Source organism: Bombus fervidus, chromosome 16 (assembly GCF_041682495.2).
Source record: "Bombus fervidus isolate BK054 chromosome 16, iyBomFerv1, whole genome shotgun sequence".
NCBI classification, from domain to species: Eukaryota; Metazoa; Arthropoda; class Insecta; order Hymenoptera; family Apidae; genus Bombus; species Bombus fervidus.
Window position 1 is genome coordinate 789,232 of NC_091532.1, and position 22,763 is coordinate 811,994.

At 40.9% G+C, this 22,763-nt stretch overlaps 3 protein-coding genes across 5 annotated transcripts; 2 read left to right on the forward strand and 1 right to left on the reverse strand.

The window, feature by feature from the left end:
• The first annotated feature begins 30 nt into the window (after positions 1-30).
• Positions 31-3,392, forward strand: Rrp6 (exosome component Rrp6). Its single transcript, XM_072019771.1, has 6 exons — positions 31-261; positions 358-603; positions 690-2,204; positions 2,295-2,827; positions 2,991-3,147; positions 3,221-3,392. Exons 1-6 carry the CDS (start codon positions 154-156, stop codon positions 3,272-3,274), a joined length of 2,613 nt encoding a protein of 870 aa, XP_071875872.1. The 5' UTR covers positions 31-153; the 3' UTR covers positions 3,275-3,392.
• Positions 3,393-3,637: 245 nt separating this feature from the next.
• Positions 3,638-5,876, forward strand: LOC139995889 (phospholipase A1). Of its 2 annotated transcripts, XM_072019816.1 has the most exons (6): positions 3,640-4,399; positions 4,589-4,692; positions 4,762-5,072; positions 5,157-5,252; positions 5,349-5,594; positions 5,740-5,876. In XM_072019816.1, the coding sequence occupies exons 1-6, from the start codon at positions 3,914-3,916 to the stop codon at positions 5,811-5,813; spliced, it is 1,317 nt and encodes a 438-aa protein (XP_071875917.1). In that variant the 5' UTR covers positions 3,640-3,913; the 3' UTR covers positions 5,814-5,876. The 2 variants fall into 2 exon arrangements, with proteins under 2 accessions (XP_071875916.1, XP_071875917.1); XM_072019815.1 differs by having other exon boundaries at positions 3,638-4,399; positions 4,762-5,252.
• Nost (Nostrin) lies at positions 5,842-22,754 on the reverse strand. Of its 2 annotated transcripts, XM_072019764.1 has the most exons (9): positions 13,695-17,232; positions 12,879-13,481; positions 9,072-9,160; positions 8,841-8,920; positions 8,613-8,737; positions 7,832-8,296; positions 7,426-7,755; positions 7,187-7,339; positions 5,842-7,117 (listed from the first exon to the last, which is right to left on the reverse strand). In XM_072019764.1, exons 1-9 carry the CDS (start codon positions 14,661-14,663, stop codon positions 6,698-6,700), a joined length of 3,234 nt encoding a protein of 1,077 aa, XP_071875865.1. In that variant the 5' UTR covers positions 14,664-17,232; the 3' UTR covers positions 5,842-6,697. The 2 variants fall into 2 exon arrangements, with proteins under 2 accessions (XP_071875865.1, XP_071875866.1); XM_072019765.1 differs by lacking the exons at positions 12,879-13,481; positions 13,695-17,232 and adding an exon at positions 22,412-22,754.
• Between the last annotated feature and the right edge of the window lie 9 nt (positions 22,755-22,763).

Genomic DNA, 22,763 nt, shown 5'->3' on the forward strand with positions numbered 1-22,763 from the left:
GTAATAGAAATACAAAATTTGGAAATTATAGGTTAGATTCGCCAATGTATGTACGTAGGTTACGTTCAGTGTAGTTGCATTTTTGTGTATTTGTTTCGCGCTATCGAATAATTTTATAGGAAGGAAGAAGAATAACTGCTTATAATTAACGGCATGGATACTACGGAAGATTGCAGTGGCAAATGCCAAGCGTCGGAAAATGAGGATCAACAAGTTAACCAATTAATACCTGGATATGAGAATTTTCACGATTACGTTCAGGTAATTACACTCGTCTAACTGTTTAATTTGTAAAATTTGTCTCTTCTTTCGAACGCAATTCAAAGAATCATGTATCAAATGATCTTTATGTTTTAGGAAGCATTCAATGTCATAAAACTTGGAATTAAATGTGCTAATAGTTTACCAAGTGGATCGAATTTCAATTATTACTCGTGTTTTCCTAGTTTCCTCAAAACCAAGGATGAAAATACAAAATTGTTATTGGACGTTATGCAGCATTTATTGGGATTAGCTGGCATAAAGAGCAATATATCGAATCTTGATATCGAAGAGAAGTTTGATCTTCTATTAGAAGCGAACGACATGCTTTTGGACCAAGCCGTAAGTTTTTCAAAAGATATTCTTTCTATGTTTTTCTATGCTTAAATTTTAATTTTTACGAATTCAAAACGTGCTGTACATCGCAGAATGCCTTAATGGACGTAGAATGTGGCATCGCTAAGAATACCGAAGTAGAATTGCTGGTGTCAAGCGCAAAGAGTCAACCGGATGGAGTTAACGGTTCATGGAACAAACAAGTTTATCGATCCCAAGCCTCGGAGAATATTCAATCTGTTCGTTTATTAGCTGGTAAAAATATTCAAAGGCCGCAGCTAACGTTCAAAGACAAAATTGACAATAGCTCTAAACCTTGGTGCCCTAGAATTAAAGACAAACCCAATTCTTTGAAACCTTTGGCTATTTATTTGGAAGAAGGTGAAAATGGTGAAATCTTTAGTCATCCTTACGAATACGAGCTGGATATGTTTGTCCCTCCTAATGATCAGTTGAAAAAATCGCTACCAAAAAAGTATAAATCCCTGGATGAAACGCTATTGGTAATGGTCAAAGATCCGTCGGATATTCAGTTATTGATAGAAGATCTAAAACGGTATAAAGAAATTGCTATAGATTTGGAACATCATTCGTATAGAAGCTTCCAAGGAATCACCTGTTTGATGCAGATCTCAACAGGCGATACAGATTACCTGATAGATACTCTGTCGTTACGATCTGAATTACACGAGCTAAATGAAATTTTTACTAAGCCTACGATACTAAAAGTTTTTCACGGAGCAGATTTAGACATTCAGTGGCTTCAGAGAGACTTATCTCTGTACATAGTAAATATGTTTGATACGCATCAAGCGGCGAAACAACTTAACCTGCCGTACTTAAGTTTAGCATATTTACTAAAACATTACTGTAACGTAGATCCTGATAAACATTTTCAAATGGCAGATTGGCGCATAAGACCTTTACCAGAGAAACTTATGAAATATGCCAGGGAGGATACGCATTATTTATTGTACATAAAGGATTTATTAAAGAACTCTTTAATTGACGTTGCTAATGGACAAATCAATATTTTGAAAGCTGTATACGATAGAAGTACAGAGATTTGTAAAAAGACTTATATAAAACCAGTTTGGACAGAGGAAAGTTGCATGATTATGTATAGAAAGAGCCAGAAAATGTTTAATAATAAACAGCTTTATGCTCTAAAAGAATTGCATAAGTGGAGAGATCAAACTGCCAGACAAGAAGATGATAGTATTGCTTACGTATTGCCGAATCATATGTTATTGAACATAGCTGAAACGTTACCTCGTGAAATGCAAGGAATTTTGGCATGCTGCGACTCTATTCCTCCTTTGGTTAGACAGAATTTATTAAAACTACATAAAATAATATTGAAGGCTAGGGAACAGCCACTTATTAAGCCGATCATTGAAGATGACATCAGGCAAAGATTGACGCAAAGAAATCCTGTTAACGATTCAAAAACGTGGATGTATTCGCCTCATGATATTCCCAGTGGTATGGAAGCACGAGCTGATTTACCATGTTTGTTAGATAGAAACAACGTAATAGAAGAGCAAACTTCGTATATTGCGACGAAGCATGTAGTGACTGTGTTTGACAGCCCAACTACGTCCGAGGTAACGTATGAATAATAAAATTAATTATCTTGTAGAGAAATTAAGAAAGATCGACGGTTGTAGTTTTCGTGGTTGTTTGCTTGTTTACAGAATGAGGAAGCAGAAATGGACGAGCAGGAAGGTAATAGAAAAAAAAGGTTTCTCTTCGTAAGTCCGTTTGAACGATACAAACGGGTTATACCTATGATAGCGGAACAAGAAGCACAGGAAAGAGAAAGGCTAAGACAAGAAGAAGAAAATCGTTTGAATGAACTAAAAAGGAAAGAAGATGAAATGGAAGAGAGTAAAAACAGAGTTTATGAACATTTTAAACGTGTTTCTCAAATAGTGACAGAAGGAAGTGTGTCAGATTTACCAAAAAAACCATCTCAAATGCCACTGAGTCAAATGTCGGGTCGTAAAAGAAAACGAGATTCAAATATTAACAAACAAGATGAAGTACAAGATAAAAAAATTAAAGATGATTTATCAAATCCAACTCCGATGTTAGAAACCAAAACCACTCGATATGTAAAACAAGAATCAGATGAAATTGAACGTTTAAGCGAAGAGCAAAATGTACCAGAAAGTATTACAAAAATTCGGAAACAACCATCAAATAATGAAACTATTAATTCGTTACGGTAGGTATATTCAAAAATTTGTTATTTTATTTTTGGTCGTATTACTCAGTTCTATGTTTTAAGCTAAGCATCTTGAAATTTTAATATCGTAATGTTTATCAATGCTTAAAATATATAAAATTTCGTAAGGTAAGAATTATTGATAAATTGAATGTGTTTATAGCGCAAGAAAAAAAGGAGAAAAGGACCGTATAATTAAGGAGTTGAAAAAGAAAGGTATGATGCCATCAAAAAATTTCGACTATAAAGTCGTAGATTTTAGTACTTTTCAAGGAGGTAGTCAAAACGTATCCAACCAAGTAAAATTTGAACAAACAATGGTAAGGAAATGTATGGCATTTATTTCGTGCAATTATATTCAAATATTAACGTTTTATTTTGTTATGTTTCCAGAAGAGGAAAAAAGAAAAAACACGGAAAAGGAAGAAGCAAAAATTGAATATATAAATTGCAATATTTTTTAGAATGTATTATCTTCTCATTCTCGACGCTAATGAAAATAGTAAATAATGCAACATCGCGTGTTTCATGTACAGATGATATGTAATAAATGGTGGTGTTTATAGATACACTTCTAAATAATAGTTTAAGAAGGCACGAATTAAATAATTCTTTTAATAGCGACGTATTTAAAATTTAATATTTTTTTTGTTTTTAACGAAATTATAAAAATTATTTATAATGTCTCTCATTCATATTGATACTTTCAATGTTATGAGAATATTTTAAACTTGAGGATTTTTTTAAATCTTTATTATTTTAATGTATCGAGGAGTTATTTGTAAAAAAAAAAAAAAAACGACGCTTTATTATATTAACACTGGAAATAAAAATAAGAAAAATTAGTTTATTATTAAAAAAAAAATATCAATGGAATATTTTACTTCGATTGAAATATAACGTCTATAATGTCGAAAAGACGTAAGGATGTTTTCACAATTATGTAATTTGAAATGTTAGTTTACTTGAAGTTAGCAATGTAAGCTACGTTATCGTTAGGTCATGACTTCAATTTTTTTGGTTGTTACAGACGTATATACGTAGATAGATATGTAGACATGTTCTGTTACGATCAGAAATTCAGTAATGAAAATGATGTGGATTGCATTACTGCTCGTCAGATTGTCTGCGATTTTTGCCATGCAGAATCACGTTTTGGAAGAAAATGTAAAAATAGATACAAGTGGAGATCGTATTAATAACAATTTATCGAGTTTTCGTAATAGCAATCTGACAGCTTTCATTTATACACTCTCGAATTCCTCGAGTTTTATCGACTATCGAAAAAATTCCCAATCAGATCAAGTGGATTGTTTTGGTTTAGGAAAAGGAGTAGCTGCGATTTTAGAATGGTTTTTTATGAGCAATTCGAGTGGAAATTCTTTGGATGTTCAATTTTTACTTTCTTCGAGAAAACAACCACGACGCGTTCAGGTACTTATCGGTAAACAATTTGGCTTGGAGTGGACAGATTTTCAAATCGAACGAAGGACGATCGTAATAGTTCACGGATTCTTATCGCATGGTCAACAATCGTGGATCAATGAAATGGAAAAAGCATTTCTTCAATGGGTAGATTACAATTTTTCTTTTTTTTCTTTCTTTTCCATACACGTTAAAGTACATTTTAAAAGACGAACGGAATCTTCTTTCCCCTAGAAAGTAATGGATGTTGTAACAGATGTTAGCAACGTTAGTTTTCTAATCTTTTATCGCCGGTAATTCAAACAATAATTTTGTTTATTCTCTAATATGTTTTAGAACGACGTTAATGTTGTAATTGTAGATTGGAGTGCCGGAGGCAATACTTGGAATTACTACAAAGCGGCAGTTAACACAAAAGTAATAGGATATCAAATTGCAAGGTCTGCTTTACGTATCTATTTGTATAGGTGTTAACCGCACAAGCTCATGGAGCTTATTGTCTTGTAAAGATTTCTAGAACATATAGAGAATGCAACAACAAGCACACATAGTAATTCCGACAACAGTAATTGGGGACCATTGCATTTAGTAGGCCATAGCCTTGGAGCACATATTTGCGGGTTTGCTGCGAAAGAACTGAAAAAAAGGCGAAGTAAGTGGGAAGTCGAGAGAATAACAGGATTGGATCCTGCACAACCTTGTTTCAAGAATGCACATTCTACGATGAAACTTCACAAATCCGATGCACCGTTCGTCGATATTATCCATACTAATGGGAAATTACTTTCGGAGATCGGATTAGGTTTACCAGAACCGATAGGTTTGATATTTGTACATACATTGTGTATACATCGTGTTTTATGCTATTGCGAGAATGAACGAACGGACGAACAATTTGTATTAGGTCATGTTGATTTCTATCCTAACGGTGGCAGAAGCCAGCCTGGCTGCGTAAAAATCGATTCTTCGTATTTTGAATATTTACCGATTCCTCTCCGAGGTAAGTATACGTTTAAAGTAATTTCTTATTATCAGATTAAAAAAAGTTTATTAGTGTAAGCTTTTTTCCTCAGATAAAATATCAAATTGATTTTAGCAATTAATAAATCTATATGCAGCCATGGACGTTCGTACGTTTACTTAACGGAGTCTTTGATATCCGAGGTTAAACATAATTGTACTTTTTGGGCACATCATTGGGATTTATCGTATCGAAACCTGATACAACTAGCGACAGAATCGTGCGATAAAACTATTTGTGCCGAAATGGGCATAAACGCGATAAATTATCCTCAACGAGGAACATTCTTTGTCGCAACTTCCAATATTCCACCTTTTTGCGGTAAGATAGATTTATTATATATATAATAAAATTAGATATATATATATAGTAGCTATGTACAGATATCATACTTACTCCGTAATAAAATATACAAATATAAACGTGTCATATGTCGGTTATAGTGATAAACATTTCAATGTTGTAGTTAACGGTACTCGTATAATCAACGAAGTAATAATGCAATTGGAGAGGGATTACGCAGACGAACTTCGTGATTAAGATGTATAAGTGAGTTAAAAAAAATGTATTATTAGCTGATAAATAAACGAACTTTAATTAAAATTTCAGTTACATAAAACACTTAAGTTATTAAATGCAGCTAAGTACTATTTACAATGGAATTTCGAAAATTAAACAAATTATATACATGCCACGCTATTTAATTTCATGCGTGAATGCTGCGTGAATAAACAGTCTTTGATTTTTTAAGGAAGAAACAACATTTACTTTCTATGAAAATGACTTGAATCATGTTTATGTTTATGTTAATATTACAACTTAATTATAAATTACGATGCACAAGTTATACAGACAAAAAGGTATTACTTCGTTGTACAATCTCCTTTCCTTTTCTTGATTACGATTTCTTGCATTGTAGCGAAAATATTAACTTTATCCTCGACCGATCTTGTCCGTTCCGTACAGTTTCTATATATATGTATATGCTATCATTGGCACTTTATTAACGCAAACAAATATGCATTTAGTAACTTGTCGTTTAAAATTGGCATCGAAAGATTTTCGTCGACTATCTATAGTAGATAGTGCGTTTCGGTGCGCCGTATTTCGTATTGTTCGGTAATTGCTATCGCGGGCAATACGATTCGATATCAAAGATAAAAAACGTTTCTTTGTACAGTGAAATTTGACTTTTTTTAGGAGAGTCACTTTTAATTTCAATCATACTTTGGTAGTTCGTTCATATGTATAATTAATAACTTCCGTTGTTATTTATTTTTTACAGTATAATTGCATCTACATATCTTTCATGTATCATTCATTATACCTATTCGCACCTGCTCTCCCTTTCTTTCCTTCGGAATCAGAAGGAAAAACATTGCTTAATTCCTGAATGTCAGGAGGCGAAGCAAAGTATAAGTGATTCAATTAATAACTTGTACGTAAGTGGCTGGAAATATTCCAGTTCGTCCTCTACACTCTCCTATCCACCAACCATCTGGTTGTTTTTGATGTACCGTTATCAAGTCCCCAGGACTTAAGCTAAGCTCGTCGTTTAAATTTGCCGAGTATTGATAGATCGCTCTACATTGCTCCGTTGCGTCGGACTTGCCACTCGTTTCGGTGGCATCGACGTCTTGATTATTATTGTCCTCGGAATGACTACTGAATTCATCGAAATCACTAAAGTCATCCTCGTCCGGTGGATTCTCCGAGTTTCCATCGCCGGCTGTTCGATCGGCCCAATGACGACTCTCGGTATCGTGATCCTTTACGAGATGTACATCCATTTCGTCTTCATCCTCCTGAATCTCAAACGATTCGTTCTTTGCCCAAGAAGGAATCTGCGTGGAAGAATGTACGTGCACTTTTCTCGTTCTTTCGTTCAAGCGACAAAAATTACGGAAGCTTACCTTAAGGACACTTTGCTGCAAACCCTGTTTATCCCTTGAAACTAATATATGTTCGGCCAACGGATGTTTGTCTCGTTTACTGCCTTCTACTTCGGCCAATGTTCCTCCAACTTTATACCTCGCTGCCTCCAAATACAATAACATAGAACGCATCTGAAAGAAGGTAAGAGTTCGACGGTTTTCGAAGATGATACACGACACAGCGAATGATAAAAGAAAGAGCGTAAGAGTAATCGTACATGGTGTAGTTTTTCCGTTACGTTTTGCGTGCTCTCATCCGCCGCGAATGCCGGTGTTGCAATGAAAGCTCGGTGAAGAGTTTCCAAACCTTCTCTGCCGCGCCTCTCGCGCTCCAAGTCCTGCCTGATCAGATGAAGGACTCTTACCAGCGCTTGTTTCCGACGTTCTCTGTTCATCGCTAGAGTAACGTGTTCGGCATAAAAGTCAGGGAGCAATTGCTCGGCGTTACACCCGTCGTTGCTCTCTACTCTGCGTATAAGATTCTTCAAGATTTCGATATCTTGGGACACGTTACAGTTACGTATAGGAGCTGCCAAACGGTCTGCACTCTATAAGGAAAAGATGACGGATGATAATCACGAGACTTTGCAACGCGAAGAAGATACATAGAAGATTCCTACGTACCTGTTGCAGACGGGGAGCTAGGGCTTGCAGATGGGCTAAATAAACGTTCGCGAGATCTTTAAGAGCGCTCAATCGTTCCTCTTCGAGAAGTTCCATTTGTTTGGCTCCTTTCCTCATGGTGCTTTCGTACTCGAGCCTAGCTCTCTCGGCTCTCACGCTCACCGTGTAAAACTCCGTGTCCGCCCTACGAGACGAGTCCTCGGCCTTTCTCCTCCTCGCTTCGAGCTTACTGACCTCCTTCTCCGTCATATGATGGGTCGACGATTTGTTATTGCTCTGCTGACTCTGACTGATCGATTGCAGCCTCGCGAGGTCTTGCAACCTCTCGTTTTCCCGTGCACAAGCGAAACTTTGTTTTTTACTTTTTATCGCAATGTTACGCCACTCGTGAAGAGACTTCCCGGCCTTATCCACGGAATTCTCGATAGATTTCCTCGAACGTCCTTGAGCCTCTGCTACTCCTACCTGCGGATACGCAAACGCCTCCTTAACGCCCATCATCGCTTGTTTCAACGATCATCCGACAAACGCTTAACGCAACGAGAGGAGAAAAGAATCGAAACGAAATAACGTATCAGTCGTGTCTCTGTTCGCTGAAGGTTCGCCAAAGTTCGTGCCTTTTCTCTACGCGTGAAAATTCGATGCAAAGGAAGAACCTTGTTTAATTGTTGCGAACGACGATCCACTAACGGCGATAACGACTATCGATAATGTGAGATGATATTTCAAGGAATGGTTCGAAGGGACGATGAAAAAGGAATTTTTACGAAATCCGACGCACTCTGATCGGTTTGGCGAGTTGTTCGCTAAGCGTAATTCCCCAGATCCTATGAGCTTCTGCGGCAGCCTCCATCTCCTCGCCGACGCATCTCCATGCTTCGTTCACACCTCCGCTCCCGTTGCCACCTGCGTTTCAAAAGCCACCGATTGTATTTAAAACTGGTGCTTTCTTTACTTTATATCACGTTGCTAAATCAATCGTTAAAAGTTAAAACGACGAAGAGGATACCTTGATCCTTCGCGCACGCCTTGGTCAGTTTGTTGCTCAGTTTGCTGAGTCCTTTGGCATAAGTCGCTTCCAATTCCGCTCTGAAATAAGAGAAGACAAGAAACAAAACGTTTACGATTCAAAGCGAATATACACAAATATATAATAAATAGCAAATGTATTACGAACGCGAAGATAAACGCGCGCTGCGTATTGAGAAGAAGCGATTCGATTAATAAAGAAGGAACTCACCTTTCGTGTAGGATCGATGCCAATTCCTTGCAGAAATCTCCACCCTGTTTCACGTACCTTCGAACATCTTCGAATCCACCTTGTCCACCCTGCAACCAGAAAGCGATATTCATTTTTCTCTTTTCTTTTTCTTACTTTCGAAACTAAAAGCTTGCAACCAGAGCTCGTTCTACGCTTGAACGATCGTGGAGAAGGATAAGGAGCACGCGGAATATAGCGGTAACCACGCGTCACAGCTCACGAGATGCAACGTTTCTAATGTCTTGCGAGCGAGTTACAACGATTTCTTTTCGCGGCGAATTCCCGTCCACTCTGGCTTACGGATTAGCGGAAGAAACAACAATTATCATCCGTTACACGAAAGTAGATATAAATTTATAAGCACCGAGTTTTATTTTTACGGTCCATAAACGAAGCAAAAGGATAATAAGGTTGAAGAGATATTTAGAATGTTAAATGCGAGCGTTATGAACAAGAGACGACGAGATAGACGTTGAGAAACAACGGAATTAATTAAAAGTAGAAAGTATATGTATACCTATCTCTAAGAGTTTATTGCTCGCTAATCGAATGCCGGTGCTCGAACGGGTAAACGTTCTTCGAGTCTTTAACGCGTCTCTCCCTTGAGGTATTTCGTAAAATTACAAACTTTAGGAAAGAAACGAGAAGCACGAGACACGCGGTGGATGTTAGGAACGAAACAAACATAGCCAAAGTTCTTGCTACGTAAACCGGTCATGTAGGTGAAAAATTTGTCCTTCTTATTTCTGGTCAGGCACAACTAGATTTTCCTGTGCATTACGTACCGTCTTATATCTGAGATATTTTCCTCGACCAACGACCAGAACGAAGAAAGGGTGTATCGGAAATGTCATTTACCGGTAGTTTCTGACGTTACGCCCGACTCAACCTTTCGAGTAACTTTCTGACTGGACGACTTTCCAAGCCACTGAATAGTAAAAATTCATTTTTCTACATTCTCGTCTTGTACACTCTCTACCGAATTGAACCGAGTTGAATTCTGTTCAGCGTTTTTACTCGGGTTGAATCTTATCATCGAGCAAGGTCGCGTGCACAAGTTCCGCGGCCGAATTCCTACGGACAGCTTTAGCCGTGAAACTCGATTAAATGAAATTTATTTATTTTAGAACAGCATAGGAAACGAGACGAAATCCTTTGGCCGATGAAAAGCAAAAGCGGATAGTTGGCGAGGGAACGTACGTTACGCATTGATTACGCATTGGTTACGCAACGTTAAATGTTAGCCTAAATGCAGACGAGCGACTTTTGCTCGCGCGATATCGTTGCGATCGGTATGTCTTTCTTTGTTTTCTCGATTAAAAACGACAGACGTATCATCGCAGAATCTCAGCGACATCGCGCCGCATCCGACCTCAGTGTGTCCGAGGACCCGCAACGACATCGAATCAACGCATCGCGTCATCGGTTAGAACGCATCGAGGAAAAGGTGATGCATTGGATGAAAATGATCGTGAAACAACGTCCGTGCGACCGTATTCAGATGCATAGCAGGGCGGTTAAACCTATTGTTAACAATCTTGTAAAGAAACATAGTCTCCGCGTCTATTATTTAAACGGTGTTAATTGAATATGTTATTCCATTCCACAGGAATCCATTATTCGTCTTAAATGGTAGGAAACGCAAAAATTTGCGCTGGATTTTTTCGAGCCGGTCTCGATGTTTCGCTAAGTGCGGTACTCGCATGACAAAGGCATGTTGCAGACGTGGAAGACGAGGGACCAGGGACAAACATAGACAAAGTGGCGTTCGTGGATTTTAAAAACCGCAACAAGTGCGCTTCAGGAATCCGAGCGTCTTAGTAGCTCTGCGTAACACGCGCGTCAGAGGATAATGAGTGGTTGATAAATACAAATACAACGAACGCGCGTTGAGAGAGGAAGAAAGATCGACATGGAATAAGTTATAATTAAAGAATGAGATATTGAACAAGGCTAGAATTTATCCCCGAGCGATCGCGATTTAACACGAAAGGAAGATCTTTTAGAAATCTTGATTTCAACCGTGAACGCGTTAATCGCGACGATTAATTCGATCTATTGTGTTTCAAGATGAGATACGTGGCTACTTCCGCGTGTCGATTAACCTTCTACGCTAGCGTGTTCACGGTTGTGAGAGAAAGATTAATTATGCATTGCACGAAGAGAGATCGACTTTCTTACGATCCGTCTACTTAAACAACGAGCAATGTTATACGTATACGAAGAAAAGTAAAATCGTCGGCTGGATACGAACGTTCGTATGAATTTATTTGCAAACAGTGGAGAACAAATTTATGAGAGTTCGGTGAAACTGCGTACGCAAGAAAGAATGTCCTCGTACTTGGACATCGACGTGGAAACTTTTTCGAGTAAAAGATTAATTGATACGTCCGATTGGATATTACACGTAGCGTAATTAATCGATCGCCGAAGAAATGAGCTGGCACGTGTAACAGGTGGTACACGATTGTCTAGAACTTGTTACAGGTGCTCGTTCGACTGGATACCTTTTTCAAATACACACAGATACGTGTGGGTCTTCTGATAAGACGCGAGAAATTTTTCTCGGTATTATCTTCCGTTCGAAATCGTTGAAACGTTGAAAAACATAATCGAAGGTAGAAACGGTGCTTCTTTGCCGGAAGATAATCGATCGTCTGGAGGAAGCGGCACGACCGCGATGCGGTGGTTGCTTTCGACGAACGAAAACAGAGGTGAAATATCGAGAGATCGCGATCGATGTGTACGGTTCCTTTCCCTTTTACCTTCGAGATTTTCTCGGCTTAGGTTCACGTGACGCGGTGAAATCGCGGAGGTCGCAGTTACTATCGCCGTACCGAGCTATTAACGCGCACCTCTCACGAACCTCGTATACAGTTTCTCGCAGCTGCCTCTGCTTTCTTTCGTACGCTCAATTTTCCACGGGTAGCGGCAATTTCTACTCGTTTATCTAGTATCTTTAACGCGCAAACGATTCCTTCGTAGATGATAGAGAAAACAAACGGCAATGACACAGCCTGAATTCGTGGCTTCTCCGTGCGGATTAACGATGAGAACGACGTCCTTGTATGCCACGCACGAATACTTTCGCTTAAAGTATTTGTATTTATATTTGTATTCGCAGTTGGGAAGCTACGGAATCGAGACGCGGCGATTCCAGCTTTCTCGAGAACAGTGCTTGATGGGTAAATTAAGGTTACTTTGAGCGGAAAGTTGGATAGGTCGCGCAAGCGCTGAAATAGTTTTCGGAACGAGAATAAGCTGCCGGTACGTGTCTATCTTTAGCTTATATAATGCATGGATAAAAAAGAAGAAAAAAAAAAAGGAAAAAGAACGCGAGCTGCGATCAAAGTACAACGAGTAGCATTTTTTCAATTGCTACGATGCCGCATCATCGTATAAACATACCGTATAAGCGAGTACTATGTAATTCCTATAGACGTATAGACGTACCCGAGTATCAGCGAGCATGCAGAAAAGAACAAAGTCGGTTATTCTCTCCGCCCAACTTTCTCACACTTTCTTCGCTTTGATCGTTTCTTTGGTACGCTGTTTAGACTCGTGGTTCGCGTCTACGTTAGCGCGAGGTGCGATCGTCGGAGAATAAAAGATTTTTACGTATCGGAAGCGAAGGAAAGATCTCGTTCGATGGCAGATTTTTCTCGGCTCGAGAGCGATCGCCTTGACCGAGCGGGGATCCATCGAGATCCGTGAGAAAGGAATTTTGTCGCTTCGGTTGAACGTAATCGCGTTACGCGGTGGGTGGAACGAAATAGAAGAATGTACCTCTTCGGTCTCGTGAACGGAGACCGAGTGTAGAAGATGAGTGGAGGCCATTAACCCTCTGATTGACCCCAGCATTCTCCTCTTAATTAAGCCGGCTTTTCGAACATGATCCCTGCTGTCGATCTCGGCAGCGGTCGCTGCATCGTGCGTCTCGTCGATTTCCGTATCGGAACAGAGCTTGTCCATGCTGAAGGAAACCGGAACGATACTCAGTTCGCTCTTCTCGTTTAACACGTTGTCCGAGGTGGCGATCATTTTTCCCAAGCCAGTGGTTTTCGTTGGTGCTCGGTGGAGAATGACGTTCGTTTTCGACGATACGATCACGGTTTCGGGAGAAGATGACGAGCTTTTTAGGTGCTCTTGCGAAACGGAGGACAAACCGAATTCCTCGACCCTAGTGATCGATCCTAATTCCGGAGTCCTCGCCTTGGTCAGATCGTAGGACGCGCTGTTACCATTCGGAACGGTCACGCTACACGATTCTTCGGAAAGAGCACCGACGGCTTGCAATCTCGCGTGTTTGTTCACCACCTCGTTGATCCGAGACGTTTCGTCCCTTAGCCAGTTTCGCATTTTCTCCCATGCCTTGCCCAGCCGAAGTTTCTGCAATTTCAGGACATTTGTTCTCGGTCGCGAGAAGAGACGAGATAACCGAGCATTCGACACCGGTGACCAGACCTAGCGATAAATCTTTCCTAGCTTCTCTCGAGTTTCGCGTTTGGAAAGTGGAAGATCGATCGGACGATTCTCGAAGCTTCGGTTCTAAGGTTTATCGCCAAGTCCGATCGTACCGTGTTCCAGCCACGCGCTTAATACCTTTGGATAACGTTCCTCTCGGCGGGCCACCGCGTTCGAGAGAGAGTCGTTCGAGCATTCGACGTCCGAATAAGAGCAGCCCGCCGCTGGCATAGAAGCATCGTATCCGTCGCTTCGCGCGTTCGATCCGTCGCAATGCCTTTTTCTTCGATTCGTTGGATCGCACGGATCCGTTTTTCCTTCCGAATTCGCGACGTTGATCGCGATCGTTGGATCGTTCGCTTTCTCCGCGGACGTGACCTCTTGGCGGGACGCACCGCGCGATTCTTTCGAATCCTGCGAATCGGTTACGTTTCGAATCTCGGCCGATTCCCCGTGGAATTTCGCTGGACTCGTGCCGCGAATCTCCTCGTCGTCCTTAGCGACTTCTGACTCGCGTTCACTTTCTACCGCTTTCTCGCTTTCGATTTCGTCGTGGACGTACGAATTCCTAGGAAAGTCGTACAGTTCGTCTCGCGTCGACGTATCTTCGTCGTTCTTGTTCGTGGTCACGGTCGCGGTCGTCCACGTCGTAGTCGTTTCTCCTGTAACCGTAGCTCGTTCGACGACAGCCGTTCGAGGTTTGTCGTCCGAATGTAGGAAACTGAAGCTGATCTTCGGCACTCCGTCATCGTCGGTTTTTACCGACGTGACCGCGGTCAATTCCACTGTGTTTCTGTGTCGGTTCTCTCCCTCCTTCTCGTCCCCGCGTTTCTCCGGCCCTTTGTTATCCCGAGTATCGGTTGTCGACTCCTCGTTCGTAGTCGCGACGCTCGTTCTTTCCTCGATCGGCTCGACGCGGTCCAACTTGGACGCATCTGGCAATTCTTGGCAACAATGTATTATTACGGGCGCGGGAATATCGTACCATACCGTCGTGGAATTTCCATTTACGCCGTTACCGTTGTCGTTGCCATTACCATTACCGTTCAACAATGTTAACTTTCTGACTGACTTTAAAGTAGCCCATGCGTGTCTCGCTTCTTCCATTTTTCTCTCGCGCCATCCACCATCCGAACCAATTACCAACGTACGCTTTTACCAATCGTCCAATTCCTTTTCCAGCGAATCGTACAGTTTCACGGTATCCAGCATTCTTCGCATATCGTAAAATCATAACGAAGTCGAGCAACGCAACGTTTTAATTTTAACCATCGCTACGTAGATACTAGCATCAGTTTTGGATGGCTCCCTTACGTCGATCGCCACATGCGAATTTCTACGAGTACGCCTTCGTTTTCGTTTATTCGTGCAATTTCGTTTTGCTAACAGACATGCACACAGTCTGACGATCACTGTTCGACGTATACGCGAACGAGTTGCAAAAGGACGCTTCTTGAGAAAAATCTCTCGTCGATCGATATCGTAATCGCTTTATCGCGATAAACTTTCAACGACGTCACCGTACGAGTTCGAAACGCCTTGCCGATTAGCAAATACAGGTACCTCGTACGATCTCATTTTTCCACGAGGTTCGCTCGAACTCGGTCTACGGTACCGAACAGAATGCTAAGTTCCGTTTGTCGTAAGTATCGTGCTCGCCGTCTGTCAAGTCGAAAGCCTGTCGATCGACGAAAAAATTCGACATAGTTTGGCGCTCGTTCGAGTTTAAACGCGTACACGAGTCGTTCGGTTTCGAGCGCGTTTCGGAAACGTGCTGCTGCGGCCGCTCCTTTCGGTCGCGTTACGTAAACGGTTCATCGGTACTTCTCGCTCAACTTTGTCTCGTAATTCTTCGATAATCGTTCTTCCAACCGCTGCTCTTCCTCGGATCGACCTTCACCGATCGACCAATCTGTACGACTTGTCTCGAACAGTAGGAACGGCACGATGACGCCTCGTACAACCAACCACACACCTGATATCGCGCGTATCTTTGCGCGCAACTTCCAATGACATCGTTTACTAAATTTCCTCTTTACGTACATTCAGTTCCTTCCAAGTATTCGTTTCGCGTTCAACGTCTTTCAATGTTACCGATGCACGTACAAGCACGGACAGTTTCATTCCCATCGCACGATTCCACGACAACGTGACGAAGTAAGAGAGACCCGCGATATCAAAAAGGGAATATTCGTCGAAGGATCGACCGACTGACCGTGTCTCGCGGTTCGCGAGAGAATCGTGCGAATCGCCTGTCCAAGCGCAAACTCTCGGAACGTACGACGCGCGACGCGTCAACTACAGGTAAGGTGCGGCGCGACGCTCCGCGTTTATACTCACGTCGAATGGCAAACGAAAAGCCGTGATCGATTCAAGGTTAATTATTCGTTCGCGAGGAAGACGATCGTGTTGCGCAGCATTCGCCAAATAGAAACTTCCTCTCGCGATCGTGATGTTTGCGCGACGACGTCTCAGTCGTGACTGAATTCGCGCTGGAAGCCGTATTATACAACCGCGTCAAACAATTATATCCATATTATGTTGCGTACGCGCGTATTACACAACGGTGCAAACAGTGCACCGTACCGTACCGTATCGTAGTTCTACAAAAATAAGTCACGACCGTTTCGCGTGAAAATTTAATCTCGCGAACGGTACCATCGTGACGACGCGTTATTTACGTATATCTCGACGATGAAAAGCCAGTGTTTACCCAGTACCATTTCGAACAGTCTTTAACCCACAAAATGACGATTCGCAGATCGGTACGAGTTATCGTCGATCGGAGAAAAAGAGTGGCAGATCGAATGGTGTGTAGCACAAACGAGTAATACCTCGTCCGTGTGTGCGGTGGCTCGTGCAAACAAGCGAATCGTTATTTTTCTGTTTGACGCGTCCGCAGCCATTTCATCGAACGCGAAATGTTGGAATCACGATTTTCGAACGATCAACGCTTGGATGTTTCACACAGCGTACACGTTGCAAAGGTACGTCGATAACGCGACTTAACAGTTAACTGACAACACGAAAAAATTGCATATTTCCTGCAAGAGGAATGTCGCGATATCGGCTAACGCGAGCACTCGTAACGATAACTGGTACTACGATGACGAGACGAGAGAGGAAAACCGACGAGAAGAGAAGAGAGTAGCGGAGGACGGAAGAGACGAAGCGCGGTACGTCGCGGACACGATTGCACTAACGGCCGTTGTCGGAAACGTAATACGCAATACGCGTGGCAGCAGAACGTAATGCTCCGAAACGAACGCGAGCAAAAGTGGTAGAGGTTGTTTAAGCGGGTAATGCGAGTTTCTAGGCGGGAGGTTATTCTTTTTCCTCGTGACTTATATTTAGCTTGTTTCCGCGCGACACTCGCGCGTTACCGAAACATGGTGTGCACGTGCGGCCGACTCGCTCGACGACAACTGTCGCAGCTCGCCGACTATGTTTCCCCTGTATCGCGAAACGACGATCCTACCTTTCCGCTATAAGATGCAATCGTTAATATCGGTCCACCGAAAAATCTTCTGTAAAACGCCGCTTCGTTTCTCGTCGCGTACAATTGCTTCGAAGATGCAACTGTCTCCAGCAACGATACTTCTAACCGGCTCTTAAATTCTACTTTTCAGATCTTTAACCTGCCTTTCTCGCGTCTTACCTTGTACGATTTTTTATCTTTTGCCTTTTCGAACGAAACGCGTATTCTCGAAGCTTATTGATTTTCAATACACGTTTGTTTCTCGTGTCAGATAGTTGTACGCCTGGAGTAAAGTCGAACGGGCGGAAAGCGATACTTGCCAATGATTTCCTAGACATTTTCAACGCAACCGATGGAGCGCGCATCGTCGACGTATTATGGTAACGCTCGGTAATTAAAGTAAAACCCGAGAACCTACATACATCGAAGGGAAACCTTGCCGTGAAGCTTGCTCGTCTCGTATTTCGAAAGAAAAGACAGAAGATGGAAAGGATATATGGTGCGATTTTTGAGAGAAGGGAGAAAAATCGATTTTACTTGGAGAAGAACGGAAATCGAGGATCGATCGGACGACGAACGAGACTGTCTCGTTGCACGAAATACGTTTTAAACTGTTTGTATCGAAACGATACTCTTGGTCCTTTACCGATCGAAAAAGAGCGAAATAGAGGACGCGAGGACGCGATGGACGGAAGTATGAAAGCGCGTAGATAGTTTGTCATCCGGTTGTCATCGACGGCCTGTTACTTCGTTGACCCACTGGCCGTTATAGAAAATATACGTTATATATTATAGCAGTTGATCGATGATGCATCGTTCTCCCGAAATCTCTGATTTCCTAACGTTCTTTTTAAGGTATCGTCGTCAATGATACTCGTATCTTTTTCTCGACTTTATTATCGTTATCGTAACTTTAGTGACCACGAAACACTTTATCGCGTATCTACGGAAATATTCGTTCCATTAATTTCAAGTTAGGACGAAAAAATCTACGTGTATCGATAGTTGGCGAAAATCGTTGAACGTTTCATCGTTAGTTTTCATTCTGTTTTCGACGACGGTGTCGGACGATTGACAAGTAGAGGACCTGTGATAAACATATGTAAAGGGCCAGATAAGAATGATAAAAGTGTCCCTAAATCAAACTTAATTTGCGATACGTCGATCGAAAGAATTTCCTAGGAAATTGAAAGAAACGATGATCCGAAGAATGGGTTAATAAACATGACAGATAACTCTTATCGTAAAAATATAAACGTTGTCGTTATAATAACTTGGATAAACAATTGACGTTTTAAAACTCTGCTAATTTTTTTAAATAGATCTTTCACTCGGAAGATCTGAAAAAAATTCAACAATTTGAACAAAAGAAATCAATCATAAACTGTAAATCGTATTTAGGTCAATAACGAACCTAATAATAGGAGTAAGATAGATAATAGAGCTAAAACTTGGTTGAAACGATTTTCCTAGGAGATTTTCTCGATCGACGGTATCGCAAATTTAATTCGGTTTAGGAACCCTTTATCCCTCGTTTATCAAAAAAGCCTTGCTCCGAGAAAAAGGAAGAACTGGAAAGGAAAAGGAAGGATTAACGTCACTGATCGCGCGATTACGATGTGAATTCGAACACGTGTTTCGTATCCGGCAGATTCACCAAAAAATACGACTTACAAAAGCTGGTCGACCGTGCGAATCGACGACTACTTACGGCAAGATCGCGAAGGATCTTTGGATGAACACAGTTTGAAAACCACTGATATTTCGAAAACATTTCACGATTGATATTCGCTCTTTTCACTGCATCGTACTTCCAATTTATATAATTTCGGTATCGTTAAAAGCATATCGCGCATCGCGAGCTAGTATCCGATACCAATGTTGCGTCACCTACGGCACTTATTTCTTTTTCTTCCTCTTTTCTCTTCTGCTGATTCGGTATTTATACGTTTCGTTGCTCCCGATCGAATTCCGTCTAAATACTCTATTCGACGCGCTTTAAGGAGTTATCGCGAGAAACGCAAACGAGAACTGAGACGCGAGAGTAGACCGGGGTTCCTACGAAATCGTACTGATAATAATATAATGTACATTCATCGTGAAAGCACGCTTTTGCTTATCTGATGATCCATTGTGTTATCCAGTGTGACGTTTCTTTTTTTCCGCACGATATATCGTACTCTCGTTATTTAACTAGCATTCGATTTGTTCGTCGCTTTCGTTTGTACGACGAATTCAGGTAAACAGCTATCGGTCAGTGATCGATCGATGATCGATCATAGATACTTCGTAAACTTTGCAATTTGTCGCTGTGAATCAACGATAAAAACACCGTTGACGCGCTTATATTTAAAATAACGATTGCGTAAAATGAAACGTCGACGTCGTTATCGTTGCGGTAGCTACGTTCGATCGGACGGTGAATGAAAACAGAGTCTGAATATCACGAGAAAAGTCAAACGTTCCATCCAATTTCTCATCTTTCGTCAAACTCGATTTTCAACGATATCGTCGCATCCTTCCGTCGAGTCGGATACTACGTTACAGTTTGTCTGTACAATAAGAAAGAAAACGAGCCGAGTCGATGATGAAAAGCGATGTTTCAGGAAAATAATTCCTTCGAAAGGCATACGTAAGTACTTGTAGGTGAAATACACGAACTTGTTACGGGAAAACTGCCCGATACGTGGGAACTTTACTTTATTTTTTTGTTCTTCCATCAATTTCGTTGATTTCGATCAATTGATTGCGGAAAAAAGCAAAGAGAAGTACTGGTCTCGTCTAATCGTAGGTTACAAACGTCGAACGTATATCTAGTAGAAGCTGTACGTAATATTTTCCTATAGGTGTGTCACGGAATACCGTGACTCTGAATTCCTCGGCAACGAGTCTTCGCTTGTTTCTCGCTTCGTTCGCCACTTTATAAAAATCTTGCCTTTTACTTTCGATCGTAACCGGGGATGATTTCCCAGCTACAGAAAACAAAATGGACAAAGTTTTATGGCAAATAAAATTTCAAAAATACCGAGCTTCCTCGGACGGTTGTACGATTATATCGCTATAAGACGATACGAAGGAAACAAGACAAATCTGTTCTATGAAAATCTATATAAATCGCGTAACTTTGAAACATAATTCGTATTGATACGCGTTCCACGTAGGAATCGATACGAGTTCGCTGTACATATAGCGGTGTCTCGTAATGATATGGCGACGAGAATCAACCGGAAACGGCTCGTCAACCGGAACGAGGTTCTTTCACGAGCCACTCGAGTTGCGGACAACGTAACAACGTAAAAGCGCGCCTCGAATAAATTCAATTTTGAAATTATAAAAATATGACCGTCGAAAACACGGAACTGATTCTTGTAAAGATCCTCTTTGCTTCAAATTAGTAGCGATAAAAATGCAGCAAAGCTGGAGTTTATTAGCATCGGGTATTCCGTCGTTTCGTGAAAACGTAGACGTAAAAAAAAAACAAAAGAAAAAATAAAAGAACGAAAAAAAAAAATAGAAGGGATGGTAGATAGATAAAGGAGCCAAGAGAGGAATCCGTTCGATTTTCGCTCACTCTTACACCGTTGCCGTACATCGTAGGTAGGTACAAGATAGAATAGTCGGGAATAGTGACCATTTCGTTGCATGAATCGTACGGTTGTCCGGCATAATAAGATGCATGTCTGTGACGTAAGACTTTCACCCCTGAGGGCCCTTCTGGCATCCGAATCATACACGCCGCCACCTACCTCTTTTGAAACTCAGTCAAATACGCTATGTATATACTACTATGCACCGAAGAACCTACCGCTAGTCGGCGAGTTCTATCCCTCCCTTCTCCTCCTCGTTCTTTCCTTCTTTTGCTCCTTCTTCCTCGTGCGAACACGCGTAAGTACCTGTTTCTTCTTTTTCATTCTCTGCAAATCTACCCTCTCTCTTGTATTCGATCGATAATTACGTAACGGAATATAAAAGTTTATACCCACGATCTCCTGCCGATGTAATAACGTCGAAGCCAACGAATGGGTCAGATTTACACGTGCATCTCGAAATATCGCTTTCTCTGTTCTTTGAAAGAACATTCGAAATTGACTCATATCCGTGATTATTCACCGTCGTATCTAACGCGTTACACGTACAACAGCTTAATCGTTGAAGGTAAAGCAAAGATTTACCTTTGGCGTAACTATAGATTTCAAAACAACGAATTCATCTCTAAATGATTGTCGTTTCTGCGATAAAACAAACAGAAATATTTTTCTTTCAATCGTATCGGCTAATCGTGATAAGGTTTATAAAATCAAGGATAAGAATAACTGGAACGACAACGGTTTAACACCCACTTGCTAATTAAACTTCAATGTCACTCGTTAATCGAGTTTAATTCGTCTCGCTAATTCGGCCATTGAAATATATTCAGCGAAATATATCGTTCTAATTGATTGGTTTATTCGCACGCGAAGTATCAATTTTTTTCGTTAAACACGTTGATTTGAAACAACGAGATTATTATTTATGGTGAAATTACTACAAACTTTAAAATTCATGTTCCAATTTATTCGGTTTATTTTTATATAAGATAGCGTTGACCAAACACTTGGATGATATCGCTAGTTCGGATAAATCGAGCGTCTTTAATGTTGAACAAAGATCGACCTCGCTTTACACGTGAATATTCGTTCAAAGGGAGGACAGAGTAAAGGTAAAGAGACGAATTAACGAAACGCTATTTTGCTATTTCGTATCATATTCAATAATCATATTCAATAAAAATATCACAGTTGCAGGATAACTACGGTCATGGATAATTATTGCACGATGAAATAATAACGTGTCATCGTTATATAGTGATTTTACGCGAACCACCCGCGCACATTTATCTTCCTTTCTCTTCCTCCATGCATCTCCTTCCTTGCAGAGCAGGCAAATATCGCAAGTAATTAATAATTGTAACAGATATTGATACGGTATCGATGATAGATATTCATGTATAATATGAGGATTCGGAAAACGATCGATCTTTCTTAAGATTCGAGGCCCGTATCTAAGAAACAGATTCCGAGTAAATTCACGATTAGTAACGACAGCTTGAGATTATCGGTTCGCTTGTATTTCTTGTTAAATATTTCAAATGTTCAAATATTGTAAATGTAAAGTTAACGATGCACGACGATACAAGCAGACGAGAAAGCGTATGAAGCGAGTAAACAATTTATGTGTACATAGAGAAATTTTTACGAAACTGGGTCGAACTTCCTATAATTAATGAAGTATAAAGGCATATAATTTGGAGACGCAAACTATCTGAAATATCATCTACGATCTACAAGATAGATATGATTACGTGCATACGTAGAAGACGAAGAAGATTGCCACTTACCGCGTACTTATCTTTGTAAAAAAGCGAACTGGTCGACATGGCGTTAATCCCGAAGCAACAAGTTGCATGAACCGCGAAAAGTCACGGTTTCATCGTCGATCTCCGTTATTTCTGTTGCAACTTCTCCAGGTATCCATTGAAAGTAATGCACACGCGCGCACGCGCGCGCGTCAATTAATCCTTTTTACGGATTAACAAAAAACGATCTCGAAGCTGATCAGAACGATAATCAAAAGTAGCGAGTTGCCCGCAGAAACCACAACAGCGACAGCGTATCGGAAATGCGAAAGTACGTTTACGCGGAAATAGCCACCTGTACGACTGACAAACAGGACGAGTCAGAGCTGCGAAA

Bases quoted from the DNA above. Each gene is read 5' to 3' on its own strand.
- Rrp6 (XM_072019771.1), top strand. From the start codon at position 154: ATGGATACTACGGAAGATTGCAGTGGCAAATGCCAAGCGTCGGAAAAT. The intron at 2,205-2,294 runs GTAACGTATGAA...GCTTGTTTACAG, and splicing joins ACAGCCCAACTACGTCCGAG to AATGAGGAAGCAGAAATGGA. The intron at 3,148-3,220 runs GTAAGGAAATGT...TTATGTTTCCAG, and splicing joins TAAAATTTGAACAAACAATG to AAGAGGAAAAAAGAAAAAAC.
- LOC139995889 (XM_072019815.1), top strand. From the start codon at position 3,914: ATGAAAATGATGTGGATTGCATTACTGCTCGTCAGATTGTCTGCGATT. The intron at 4,400-4,588 runs GTAGATTACAAT...AATATGTTTTAG, and splicing joins AAAAAGCATTTCTTCAATGG to AACGACGTTAATGTTGTAAT. The intron at 5,595-5,739 runs GTAAGATAGATT...TCAATGTTGTAG, and splicing joins CAATATTCCACCTTTTTGCG to TTAACGGTACTCGTATAATC.
- Nost (XM_072019764.1), bottom strand. From the start codon at position 14,663: ATGGAAGAAGCGAGACACGCATGGGCTACTTTAAAGTCAGTCAGAAAG. The intron at 8,297-8,612 runs GTGCGTCGGATT...GCGTATCCGCAG, and splicing joins AACTCGCCAAACCGATCAGA to GTAGGAGTAGCAGAGGCTCA. The intron at 7,340-7,425 runs GTACGATTACTC...ACCTTCTTTCAG, and splicing joins TAACGGAAAAACTACACCAT to ATGCGTTCTATGTTATTGTA.